General features: G+C 36.2%; 1 protein-coding gene across 10 annotated transcripts in view; it reads right to left on the bottom strand.

Annotated features, from left to right (window-relative positions):
• The window catches only part of ANKIB1 (ankyrin repeat and IBR domain containing 1), a 97,881-nt gene that overhangs the window by 6,249 nt on the left and 78,313 nt on the right, over nt 1–13,319 (bottom strand). For all 10 annotated transcript variants that reach the window (XM_074574659.1, XM_074574664.1, XM_074574658.1 and 7 more), the window contains 8 exons: nt 10,022–10,110; nt 8,900–9,030; nt 5,389–5,523; nt 4,733–4,819; nt 4,573–4,639; nt 4,031–4,176; nt 3,013–3,191; nt 2,414–2,465 (listed from right to left, as the gene is read on the bottom strand). In XM_074574659.1, the coding sequence (XP_074430760.1) occupies nt 2,414–2,465; nt 3,013–3,191; nt 4,031–4,176; nt 4,573–4,639; nt 4,733–4,819; nt 5,389–5,523; nt 8,900–9,030; nt 10,022–10,110 (886 nt within the window). The remainder of the gene's footprint in view (nt 1–2,413; nt 2,466–3,012; nt 3,192–4,030; nt 4,177–4,572; nt 4,640–4,732; nt 4,820–5,388; nt 5,524–8,899; nt 9,031–10,021; nt 10,111–13,319) is intronic.

Genomic DNA, 13,319 nt, shown 5'->3' with positions numbered 1-13,319 from the left:
TTAAGAGTGTAATTTTATGCTTGAAGGCAAATTTCCAGATATGTGTTTTGGCTAGTACAGCTGACACTGAACCTGACTGTGTAGGTTAAGATCTTTTGTTAATTTCAGTTATTTATTTACACAAGGCAATAAAAATACACACACAAGTACTAGCTCTTCTCTTCAGAAAAGAATACTGCTATTTATTTCCCTGGTTGGGAAATCTGTAATCCAAAGGCTTAATTTGGCCAAATGAATTGGGAAAGATAACATTACCATTAGCTTTCCTTTCTTACATTAACTCTTCATTCTTGAATATCTCAACATCTGAAGTATCTAAAACTTACATCCAGAAGTGTAATTTCTCTTACACAACGACCTTATTAATTTTGATAGAATTATTAGGATGTTATGTTGTCTTTCCATGTTTCAAACATGGAAAAAACCCACCTGTTTCAGACCAAGTTCTTATTCATAATGACATATGCAAGCCAAAAACAATAGTCACAAAATCATCAGTGTGGGCAGATTTTTATCTATGTAAGAAGATCCATGAAAACTGTTAAGAACACAAAAATTGCTGTACAGACAAAAGGTCCGTTTAGCCCAATATTCTGTCTTCAACAGTCATTAGTAGTATATGCTTATGGAAGAGCATAAAAAACAGGGCAAGCATGAAGTGATTCTTCTCTAAAATATTCTTCCAGCTCCTAGGGAGCTCAGGCGTTTCCTAAATGGAAGGCAGTGCCTCAAACAACAGAAACTCAAAACTTGATATGGAACAATATAACTGAATTATTTTAAAAATATATAATTATATCACTATGAATCAGACAAGGAATAATGGCAAGTGATCACTGAACACTAAGATTTATTAATCATATAAAATCTTATCTCTCATCTGTTTGCAATAAAGTCATTGATGTTACCAACAGACATTTAACTTTTGGTTGCCTTTTGACCTTTAGAAAGATATCTTAATTACTACTCATAAAAGATTGTTTATGGTTACTTGGAACAATTTTATACATATAGCAAAATAAGTTCAAATTTTGTTGGGTAGGAACATCACTGTTTCACGGAATTGTCTACAACAAGCAATATTGATTACTGAAACCAGTAAGATTTTCTTTTCTGTAATAATCTGGTATATACAATCATTCTACTACTTGTCAGTAGAAGTACACCTCTATGTAAAAAATTTTTTAGTGAAATTCACTAAAATAAACAAAGATGACCATTATTAATTTTACAAAATTCCTTTAGCACAGGTGGTTGCAAGTATCCTTGATAACTACGTAGCAAAGAAACCAACTTGCGCCATACAGTACCACATTTAGGCAAATCATAGAAACTCATAAGCAATCATCTGAGCACGACTGCAATGGCATCTACTGCTAAACAGCTTCTCAACATATTTCTCATCAGCTTTTTCTCATAACCAGTTCCACTGATGATACAGTTACATCTCAATGAGTTTGATGTTATCAAATGGGGAATTATTTCAAAAGAAAGCGCTAAAGGAACTAGACAGGAGAATCAAGTTGATCTTTTGTAGAGAAGCAAGCTATTTTCTCAACAGCATGATGCTCACCAACAACAATAGCAAAGGAAATATATAGTAGTAGTACATGGAGTTTTCCAGGATGCTTTAAAATGACTAGCTAGAAAGAAAACAGCACCAAGGAAACGTTGAAATCAAGTTTCCTTCTTAACTGAATGCTTTAATCTAATGTTCTCAAAATATTTAATAAGAATTATGATGATAAAGGAAAGGTTTACAGGAAGCTTCTCATATTTTAGTGCAGAGTCTCAAAAATTATTTACTCTTTCCCATAAAATACATAGTGGAATATTCATTTTAAAAATTATAATTTTCATTCTTGGTTAAGTCGCAGAAGTTCAACTCATTTGAGTATGCAATTTCCATCCTGCTTCAATACATAAAAAGAAACATTTCAAATAGTTAACAATAGTTAAAAATATTTAGATGTATGCCTGTATGTTTTTGTTGGATTGTGACAGAAGGATGGAAATTTCTTTATTTTTTTTGTCAAATTCTGCTGACCCGATGATGCATTCAAAATTAATCTACACAATTTTATATACTTATTACTCTAAGGTTCCTCAGCACACAGACACCAGTTTATATACAATTTTAAAACTGGTTATGTACTGAAAACAATGAATACAACGTAACTTGTCTAGTGCCACCTTAAATAACTATATTCATGTTAGAGGCATTATTTAGAGTCATTCCACGATTAGCTATGAATATATTTCCTTCTATTGTGAAATAAACAAAATGGTAAGCTTAAACCAACTTGAAATGTTTTGAAATCAAAATAAGGAAGCTCTTCATGCAGATTGCAATCATACCTGTGTTTCTAGAATATGCAGAAATAAGTTAAAAAAATAAAAAGATATAGTTTACCTCAGGTGATGCAAATCCTAAATATTCCCAATCCCACGTTCCACCAGCAAAGCTATAAAATTAAGAGATACACCACAAAGTTTAGAAGTAGAACAAAGTATGAACAACCTCCAGAGCTTCAAAACCTATCCACATCTAAAAAGTAGTGCGATTGTAACTCTCTAAACTTAACAAGTCTTCTGCTTTAATTCTTACCTCAAAATTCATTTAGAAAACCATACAATTGAATTGTTGACTATTCCAGAACTGCTTGATATATTCAGCAAATACCTATAGATTTTTGGAGTGTACCAGGCATTTAGTGACAATCTTGAAAGTGAAATGGAAGCCACGACATCTAATCATTAATATATCGCAAATGGGGAAGCAATTTAGGCTGCAACATACAAAGCAGTGATTCTCAAACACATTTTTCCTCAGTGAAAAGATGTAATTCCGCAAGGATCAAACGTCCAAGGAAATGTCACTATCTGGTGATTTACAACCACCGCGTTTATCAGTTCCACTTTACCTCACTGTCAAAGAATGACAGTGGATTCACCCACTTGGGCAGCTATCAGTGAACTTTTTTGACTTGCACAGTATTTTGTTTGGATTACCTGCGCCTGGGTGCTTCTGGCGAGTCTGCAGGAGCAACACCACGGGCCACAGAGGCCAGGAACTCTTGCCGCTTCTGCTGCACAAGACAAGCTGCACGGATGATTTTATGGCGAGGAGTCCGAAGGTAAGGCCTGTTCACTTTCTGTGCAAGGTCTTCAGTGACCATTTCTAGGTCTGTCTGCAATAGTTAATAAATACAGAATAAAATGATTTTACAATGAAATGAAAATCGGGCAGAGCTCTACACCATACTGAGCAGAACGATATCCATTTTCCTGGAAAAAACATTTGAAATACCAAAATACCCACAAATGTCTGACCTTTTAGCCTACCCTTTTACTGACCCAAATCATAGAATGGTTTGGGTTGGAAGGGACCTTAAAAGACCATCTAGCTCCAACCCCCCTGCCATGGGCAGGGACACCTCCCACTAGACCAGGGTGCTCAAAGCCCCATCCAGCCTGGCCTTGAACACTTCCAGGGATGGGGCATCCACAGCTTCCCTGGGCAACCTGTTCCAGGGCTGTCGTCCATATTGGAGCAGGGCTTCCCTGCACTCAACACATATTGAACACCTTCAGGGGCCCTACAGGAAAGGAGGCAGCAGCCCCTGCTGCTGATGCCACTGCCACCCAGGTACTACCCAAGTTTTACGCCCACCCTCGTCAGACACATCAGTAGGGAAAGACAGGAAAGAGGTGCTAGAGAAGGAGATGAAGACTGAAGCTAAAATGCCATCCTCGGAATGGAGATTAACAGTAAATAATTTTCTTTCTTTCTCCTTCCACTAGCCTTTATCCCTTTCCTTTTTCAGCAGTGTTATTTTTCATTCATTCTAAAATGGAACTACAAGCTATTGTGTCACAGAGTAATAAAAATGCACTAATTTTCCAAACTTGGTTACAGATACAAAACGGGTATATCAGTTTTACATTACAAAAAATGGCAAAAAGACAATGATAACTAATATGACAAAAAAAAGTAACATTAGAAAAGCAAAATATATGCATGTATTACCTGCATAAGTTCAAATATTTCTTTCTTTGTGCTTTTAGGCTCCAAAAAGAATCCATATGGATAAGAACACTTAAGAATGCGACGAGTTTTTAGAAGCTCTTGCACTGCATCTTCAATGAATGTGGTATCAGGACAGCCTCCCTCAGCTGTAAGATGAAACAAGCATTGTGAAAATATTTTCCTGCTGATGTCAGCATTTCTTTTAGCATAAGAGTTTTCCTCCAAAATAAAAATTATGTGCATGTCAGTTGAATATTTTGCAGGCAGCAGTTTCTCAATGACTACACAGTGTTCTTACTAAAAGAAGTAAGCACAGAGTATTAGCTTCTCCCTCCCTAATGCCACTTTCTCCTTGAGTCTTTCGAATAGGTAAGATTTGCTGTACATTTAGCTTTCACCCACTGCTTATGAATTCTGGTAACGGATGGATTAACATCACACAGCAGACTGATGTGAGCTCTATCCAAAAAACCCCAAAGGTTTAGTCATAACAGAGTTGATGTGATTTCAAATTAAATTCACAGATCACAGCAAATACTTACTTCCACTGAGAGCTCTGCTCAACTGCTCCATCTTTTCTTTGGCTGTTTTTAGAAGGCGCTGTTCTAACTAGAAAAAGAAAATAAATAAAGTGCAGTAAGATAATTATTTTTGGATTAATAAAATAGAAACAAAAATCAGTAAAAATGGCTTGACCCACACCTGGTAGCTAAGTTCATGGTTCTTAAATCTTGTGTAATAGTGCATAAACCTATCAAGCTCCTGAAATCTTCTATGCTTCTTTTCAGCCTGGAAAATAATGAGGAAACAGAAGAAACCAAGATAAATCTTATGATTTAATTTAGCAATCATCATTAGATATAATTACATAACCAACCATTTCTATTCCCACTATACATAAAGGATTGTACACAATGCTGATGAGTGCCATGTAAATGAAGAGACAAATGTAATTTTTGAAATTCACAAGTCTGCAAATACCGTAGCCAAAGAGTTGATACACTGTGTGTGCACGCTGTTTAAGCAGACTTTCCAAATGCCAACGTTAAGGCATGTCTCCTGGAGCACACAGCAGCTAATTACAGTACCAGCACGCCCATTTCACAAAAGGAAACCATGGCACAGAGAAGTAAAATAACTTGAGTAAAGTCATCAGTGGTTGCTACCAAAGCCAAAAGCAGAACCAAACCTTAGGTTTCTATCCACAAATAAGCAGTGTTTTCTTATTGTCTCTTTGATATATTTAAGGTTGTATTTTTCCATTTAGAACTTGGGTTTGGAAGAGTTGACGAAACTTATCCTACATAGAAAACTGCAGCCTTAGCTCTATTTTTCAAACACACACAGTCATTTATTACCTCTACTGTCATCTCCTTGGACTGTTCCTCTACATGTTGAATAACCTCATAGCGAGTGCACCTGTAGTAGCCTCCAGTGGAAGAGCTGTGCTTCTTCCATTCTTCTAAGCATATCCAGCAAAAGTCATATTTGCACTGCAGTAAAAAAAAGGAACAAGGGGGAAAAATAATTGATATATTGTAGATTTGCAGTTATGCATTATTATTCCTCCATGAACAACTGAATTAACATCATTCTGAGTGTGCTTATGGTAGAAAAAAATTTTGAAGGAGACTCCTTCCTCTTTTACCTACTACAGAAGATCTGGGTTATGAAACCATGTCAGTCATAATTTTTGTTCCTTGAATCACAAGATTGCATTGGATTTACAAGTAAAGTTTTAAGTCAATGAAATAAATCAAATGATAAATACAGCTGATCGAGCCTGGGTTTTTGTTGTTGTTTTAAAAAAAGACAGTCCCATTTTTTAGGCAACACAGAAACTGATCATGAGAAAGAGTGAATTTTTTCCTAATATCACTTAAAAAAACGTGATTACTGGTATTTCTGTCATGTGGTGTTGCCAATGCAAAATATTAGTAACAACTACTCAAGCAAGAGAGAAGAAACCAGAACATAAACTCTGAAAAGTGATTACTTCAAGGTGAGCCTCTTCTGCATCGACTTGAGTAGAGAGCTTTCAAAATAGGTAACTCCTTACAAGGAGATCTGACTTATCCAGGCCTCTCTGCATCAGAGAAGATCAAACTGTATTAAATATTCTCAACCTAGCACTGAGTTCTCAGCTAGTTTATTTCAAAATAACTGGAAGGTATTTATGGATGTCTGGGCAAAATGCTTTACAACTTGGTGAATCTCGTTTATTTCATCTCTTTTACAGGTAAACAAAGAAAAATCCTGAAAAAACAATGCAAAAATTTACATTAATTAATATGAAGCCATTAATATTACTATTGGAATTTGATAAATTAAGTAGCATTTTTCCCTCTTTTATAAGTTTAACCTTTATAGGAATATCTAGTCCATACCAGATTTATTTATAGGTAGTTTTATACAATCAATCAGATATTACAGGAGAAAGTGAAATTTAATTTTTGCATTGTGCTTTTGCTAGTTTTATTTCTTCTTGTTACTGTGCTGCACCTTCTTTGTTCTCAAACACTTTTTGAAGCTGCTTGCTTCCACAAAATGGTAAGATGAGTGCTGAAAATGGAGTATGAGAATAATTGTGTATAAAATTGTTAAATGCGTACCACTGCATCATTTGCCTATCATTCAAAACCAGTCATATTCATTATAAGAAAAAAATCATACAAAGTATTTAAAAAATGGTATGAAACAAGTTGTTTCACAAGCAACAGAACTAATACAGCTTGACTTCCTATTAATTTATGTGTATATGCTTCCAGTGCAATAATCTCACCTCTCCCAAATTACCTTTCTCCATGACCACTTCACTATATGTATCTTCTAATCTCTCACATCTCCAAAAGCCTCCTCAAAACCCCAAGATTCACCCAGTGTTCCCAGACCCTCCTCCAATACCTCAGTCTCATTAAACACTCAAAACCACATCATCTGTTTTTACACATCTCCCAAACCCCTGAGCTCTGTTTTATGCGCCTTTATGATCACCCAGCCATGCAGCAGCACCGTGTCGCCTTAAGAAATCACATCTGCGGCTGGGCCACCATCTGAGCCAAGCAGAAGAGGTAATTGCTGAGCAGGTAACTGCTGAGTAGGTATTTTAACCTCTCTCTTAGTGGCAGTACAAATTAATTCTCCGCACCATACAGCTATCAAGTTTCATGAAACTTGCAGTAATTTAATATCTGTGACCCCCCTCCTGTTTCTTCGTACCTGGTTCAAAGTACCCAGAAGGTTAAAAACTACTGCAGGTAGGGGAGTGAGAGGGCAGGACTGCCTAAGGCTTGTCTCCTTAGAAATTGGGCTCATAAAACAGTAAGATGCCTCCTTAAGTACAGAAATGTGATTTTATGAGTAAAAAGTATCCTCCTCTACACCAAGGCACGTACTGGCTGCTAAGAGGCAGTCGTAGCTCATCACATAGTTGGCTTGCGCAGACCTTACTGCAGCAAAGGCAGAAGCTCCGTCACAGACCTTCCTTCAGTGGAGGAAGAGACTAGCGAGGTGACCGCTACACCTTGTGTCTGAGCCCTGCAATGACCTTGAGGATACCCTTCCTTGCCAGGCTGAAGGGAGGCAGCTTCTCCACCACAAGGGCAATCTGACTGCTTTAAGGACACTTAAGCTGTTTATAAGGTAGAGCATGGAAGAAGGAAAGAGAATTGTGGTTGTCAGCCAGTTCCTCAGAATGGTACTGCATTAAATTATCTACATTCAACAGTGTTTAATGGCCAAAGTCTTCTTCAGCCTGAAACCATACTTTTGTTCAATTGAGATGAGTTCAGTGCCAGCAAAAGCTGCAACAAACATGCCTTTCACAGTTTTTATGGAATTTATGAGCTCTTCTAAAAATCATTTAAGGAAAAAAAACCAAACAAACCAGCAAACTTGGCATAAATTGAAGTGGAGGAGAATCTGTCCTCTGCTGACACAGACAAAACCAAGGAAACGCCACCAAAAAAAGCCCCAACCTTCAATTTATATCACAGAGAGAGTATGTGATGGCAATATAAAGAAAATGGGATCTGTATAGCAATGGATAAAGACTAACACATTTCCACAAAAACAGAGAATTACTTTCTAAATCTCTTAGCTTTTCATTGGAGGCCAACTATGTCAAGTGTGTGCTACTTTCTTATTTTTAATGATGCTCCTCAAGGAGGTATTAGCTGTAGTTATATAAAGTATTTCTGACAGAAAGAAACAGTATTCTAAATATGCCGCTTTTAATTAATTTGAGAGAAAAAGCATTCTCAAGTGATACTGAACTCATGGCAAAATATATTTTTTCTATTTTAGTAGCACAGTGCAAACTCATGACTAATTTTTTGGCTGCTGTCACCAATAAGTTTCTTTTGGAATTACTCTTTGCTGTCTTTTCATTCCTACTGATTAATTCCTGTTTACAGTTTTCCGTTAAAACTTCTCTGTTTTGTTGCTATGTTAAAGAAATAACAAAAAAGAAAAACGTAGTAAGGCAGCACCTTCATTAGAGCGTACCATTCCTTAAAATGTTTCATCTTCTGCCAACTAAAAATGTTCTTTCTCTTCTACATTATTAATGATGATTAAAGTATCAATTATTTCTCTTTCCTGAAGTTTCATACTGTATTGCCAGTAATTCTTAAGTATTTATGAAATTTAGATCATTACAGTGTTCACCTGCCAGCCAAACAGATTACACTAAGTATTAGTTGTTTTCTAAATACACGTAACCTGCCATTTGCAAATTATTTAATTCTTGCAACAGGTTCCATCATGACGCTTCAGAGGTTTTGGACGCCTGCGCTCCTAAAACGTATACACGACATACACAACCTCAATTATGGTTTCACAACAAATTTTATGAAGGGTCTTTCTTACCTTTGCACATTGCATGTGGTTGCAGCCCTCATTCTTCTGAATTGGAGATTTGCAGTTGGCGCATGGTTTGGAGTTCGTTAGTAACCACAGGCAATTGGCAGCATCTTCATATGCCTCACTCACTCCCACAACTTTTTCAGGGTGACAGGAGGATATGGAGCATGCAAAACCAGAGAAATTGTACTTATGCAATCTTTTGTGAAAATCAGATTAGGAAAGACATATGTTTACCTGTTTCTTGACAGAGTATCATAATTCTTCACTATATAGATTTCTCACATATATAAATGTATACATTTTCTATTTTATACATATTTTATATATTATTACACACATTATTTCTATATATTTCCACACATATTTCTACATAAATTTATATATATTATATATGACATTTATAATATATAAATGAGCAAATATATATGTGAGAAAAATAAGCATAGTTTGACAAAGTGCGGTATATTTTGCCTCTTTATAAAATTTTCTATGCCTTCCAGAATATTTATAACATATTACAGAAAGGCTCTGATCTGTGGTAAACAAGTTAAGTTAGTTTTTATTCAAATTACTGTCAATCTTTAATTTTTTTGTTAAAGTTGACCACGAAAATGTCTGTCCTGTGTAAACCCAACCTTTATTAGTTTTTTCAGTAAATGTTATTTAATATTAAGCCATTCCCCACAATCCCCTTGCAATTCACCCTCAACCTTACTATTATTATTGCCTGTTGGCTTGAATTAGTTTTAAAGCACACAAACAACTGCATGGAACACAACTCAAACAGAAGTGCACACTGGGCTAAAAGATTTAAAATTGCCCAGGACAAATGAAATTATATTAAGGAATAAATCAATTAATTAATGAAACAAAGCTGAAGAGGAAGGGAAAAGAATTTTGATTGTCCTGACAGAATCACACGTTGATTTATAGGGAGAAATGCCTAATATGCAGTCAAAAGTGTGAAGCTGCCCCTCATTGAGAGGTTTAATTTTCTTCCCCTTTTACCCTATTTTTTCAACCAATGTAGAGTTTTTACTGAATGCAACTAAAAACCCCCTCTAAACCCAAAAGAAAAAAACAGTAGCAAAAAAAAAATTAATCCCCTCCAGGCATGACTCTCACGTTCTTCTGGTTTCATTTCAGATACTTTCTGTAGCCAGTCCTTCCAGGTTTGGCAGTCACAAGGTTCATGTGCTTCGCCAAGACATTCCCTGAAAATGAACGTGTATACACAGTTACTTATCATTTAGAGATTTAGAATTAAAGTTAAAATTGGTTCAAGCTAACAAACATGGAAACTTATCAAGATATGCTCAAACTTTATTTTGGTTAGGAAGATAAAAAGCCATCCAATTAACATTATTTTCAAATACTCTTAGATTACTTGCTCACAACCATGGATGACCATTATTAAGATTTAATAAAGAATTTAAATGAGACAGGAAAGGAAAAGAGCTTTTAAAAATTACACTCTGAAATAAATCTGCTAGTTCACAGTTTGTTTGAGTTATACTTGGGTACCATTTTAGTGCCGCAAAAAGTGTTAGTACAGTTTCTGTGATAAAGGTAAAGAATAAAGAGATTATCCAAAACTAGGTAGTTTGCTATATCTGAAAGGCATTTTATGTAGAATTACTTGCGTCTATTCAGCTGTAATAATTAATAATTATCTAGATTCAAGCTTTTTAATCTAGAAGAAGATCCAAGCCCTTCAACACCAGCATTAAGTATTTATGGATGTTTACTCTTGCCATCAGAGTCTCTTAAATGGGGGCTTTAACTAAGTTAGATGTGAAGAAATTAGTCCCTTGAGCTTTTCACGCGTAGTCGCAGATATATTGGTTCCAGATGATGCTTTGGCGCAGATGTATCAATACAGACTTTGGATCTGTAATGTCTCCCTTTTTTACTGAAATGGCAGCAAATTGCCTCAGACATCTGCCACATCAAACAAAACAATTCAGAGGGAGTGTATTTCAGATGGGTACCAGCTGCATCAGAACATAGACTAAGTTTTTTGCAGATCCAATGGTGAACTGCTCTCTGCAGTGCAGATTCAGAAGCTGCATCAATACCCTTCTGATCATTCATCCACATCTTTAGCAGGAACGCAGGAACAAAGAAAACATAATGGCAACAGTTTTCAGCTTTTTCCCCCACTAGCTAGTCTGCTATCAAACAAGCTTAAAGGATCTCTGGTTTGGAGACACTTAAGATCTGTAGCTGGGAAAGATTGTACTGGAACGAGTAACTAGTCTGTAACAAGGCAATCTCAGCCCTGATTGAAAACGGACACCTTTCCGTTCCGTGGGACAACAGTACACTTAAATCATTGACTTCAAGAGAGTCAAGACCTCTCACACAGTATTTGTTCCCAGAAAGGAATGAAACTAGCAAAGATTAACTTTAACAAACTTAGTTCTAAGTTAAAAGATGATTAGTCAATCTTTTACTGACGGAGGGGGGGAAGGCTGTGTCTTAGATGTTTTCAAATTTGTAAATTTGTGGATTTTTATTGAAGTGCAATCATATATATATATATCTCTCATGTATCCATATCTAGATTTATATGATAGTCACAACAGAGTGTTGAAGAACAACTTCCCATGCAAGAAGTTCTTTCCTCAGCCCACCCCAAAACAAGGATTTTTATACTGGGATGTCATTTTACTAGAGTAAGAGCATTAAGTTTCATACCGTATGTTTTATGAGCCTATCACTCATAAAACTTTTTATGAAACAAAGTTGTATTTAGGATAGACTCCCTGACAGCACTGAATGAAGGGAACTAATGTCAAACAGCTGTGACAATTAACAGTGTTAGCCTCCCAAGATTGCCTTCCTCACTACTCAGCAGGATGATTTATTTGAAGGTGCACTACATACTTAATGAAATTGTAGCAAATTTCAACAAGTTAAAATTCATGGAAGGGCTAAAAGCATCATCCAAGAAGAATGGATGTTCTGGATTTTCTTTCCCCTCATGACAGTATTTATGTCATATAATGAATTCTGAATCAAAACATCAGAACACTGTTGCAACTTATAATTGGCTTCTCAAGTGCACCTGAAGAGATGTCTCTCCCACAGAAGGAGACTCTGCCCCTCTGTCTCCACCTAGGATGAAAGGAGCGAGCACTGATGGTGCAAAACTGTGTGCACTGTCTGCTATGACTATTTTCCAGAAGCCTGCTTGCTACAATTCCTTGTGCTTCTGAAGCACCATGAAGAGGCTGAAGGTATCTGATCAACATGTGTTGAATGTATCTGATAATATAAAGATGTAGGATTTGTGCAGAGTTTTCATTTGTACTACATTTAAGTATCTCAGGATGCTTTTTCTGAAAGGGAATAGAATTTTGTGTTTGTCACAACAGATTACATTTTGTTGAAGGCACTGTTAGTGGTGGGTAATGAAAAATGAGTAAATTCTAAGGAACTCTGTATTTAAGAGTAACATTCCTACTTCTCCATAAAACAAAAAAAATTGCTCAATAGGCTCAGGAATTTCTTGCTTTACAAGTAGGAAGGCTACAGATCCAAAAAAAGCAAGTGATTATCTAGGGGTTGGTTGGAGTTTTCTAATGCATAAATTCTGAAGAATCTCTTATTAAATGCAGTATCAGTTGCTATTACAATGTCTAAGCTGTAGATTACCTGGGTGAAATTGCAGAACTGACATAAATATGGAACTGTAACTGTGGCATGTGTTGATTGAACTTTAAAGATATAAAGCAAGCTCCCTTGAAGCATACAGTAATGATGAAAACCCTCTGAACCGAGAATACACTTTTTCTCCCGAGGAACTCATTCATGCACGGGGTTATTGTACTGTAAGACTAATATGGCTGTCCTCAGCAAATGGTTCTGATTTATAGTACTGCACGATGCTTTGGCTGCTAGCAGAACTTTCTTGCCATTGCTGATACTCTTAGTTCACTTTTGTGGGGATGAAAAAAAGGCCTTGGAAATGCCTTCTTGGATGTTTTACTGCTAAAATGAGGTCTTTTTCAAGACCTTAACAGTATTTGCTTGTGCAGTACCTTAAAGCATTACCATAAAAAGAACATTCAGAATATTTTATCAGGAAACATAAAAAAGACATTTCTCGTAAAAAGTAGGCGCTCAGAGGACATTCTGGGGAGCTAGTACATTCAGCCCATGTAAAGGAAGCAGAAGCTGCCAACATCTGAAGGACCATGTCAATATTACACTAAAGTGGTCTCAAGCTCTGTCATTCGGGTTAACAGAAAAATTGATTCCCTGTCTGTAATCAGGGAGGGAGCAAGGATGAGAGGATGGTACCTTCTTGTGGAATAGTACTAAGGTTTGTTATATCTTCACTGGTAAAAAACAGTTTCTGGTTTGTTTCCATAGGATTTGTTTTTTCCTCGAGTTCTCCATCCATTGTGAACAACCT

This window comes from Larus michahellis, chromosome 2 (genome assembly GCF_964199755.1).
Source record: "Larus michahellis chromosome 2, bLarMic1.1, whole genome shotgun sequence".
Classification (NCBI taxonomy): Eukaryota; Metazoa; Chordata; class Aves; order Charadriiformes; family Laridae; genus Larus; species Larus michahellis.
Note: the sequence above shows the minus strand (reverse complement) of the source record. Positions and strands in the feature narration are given on the sequence as shown.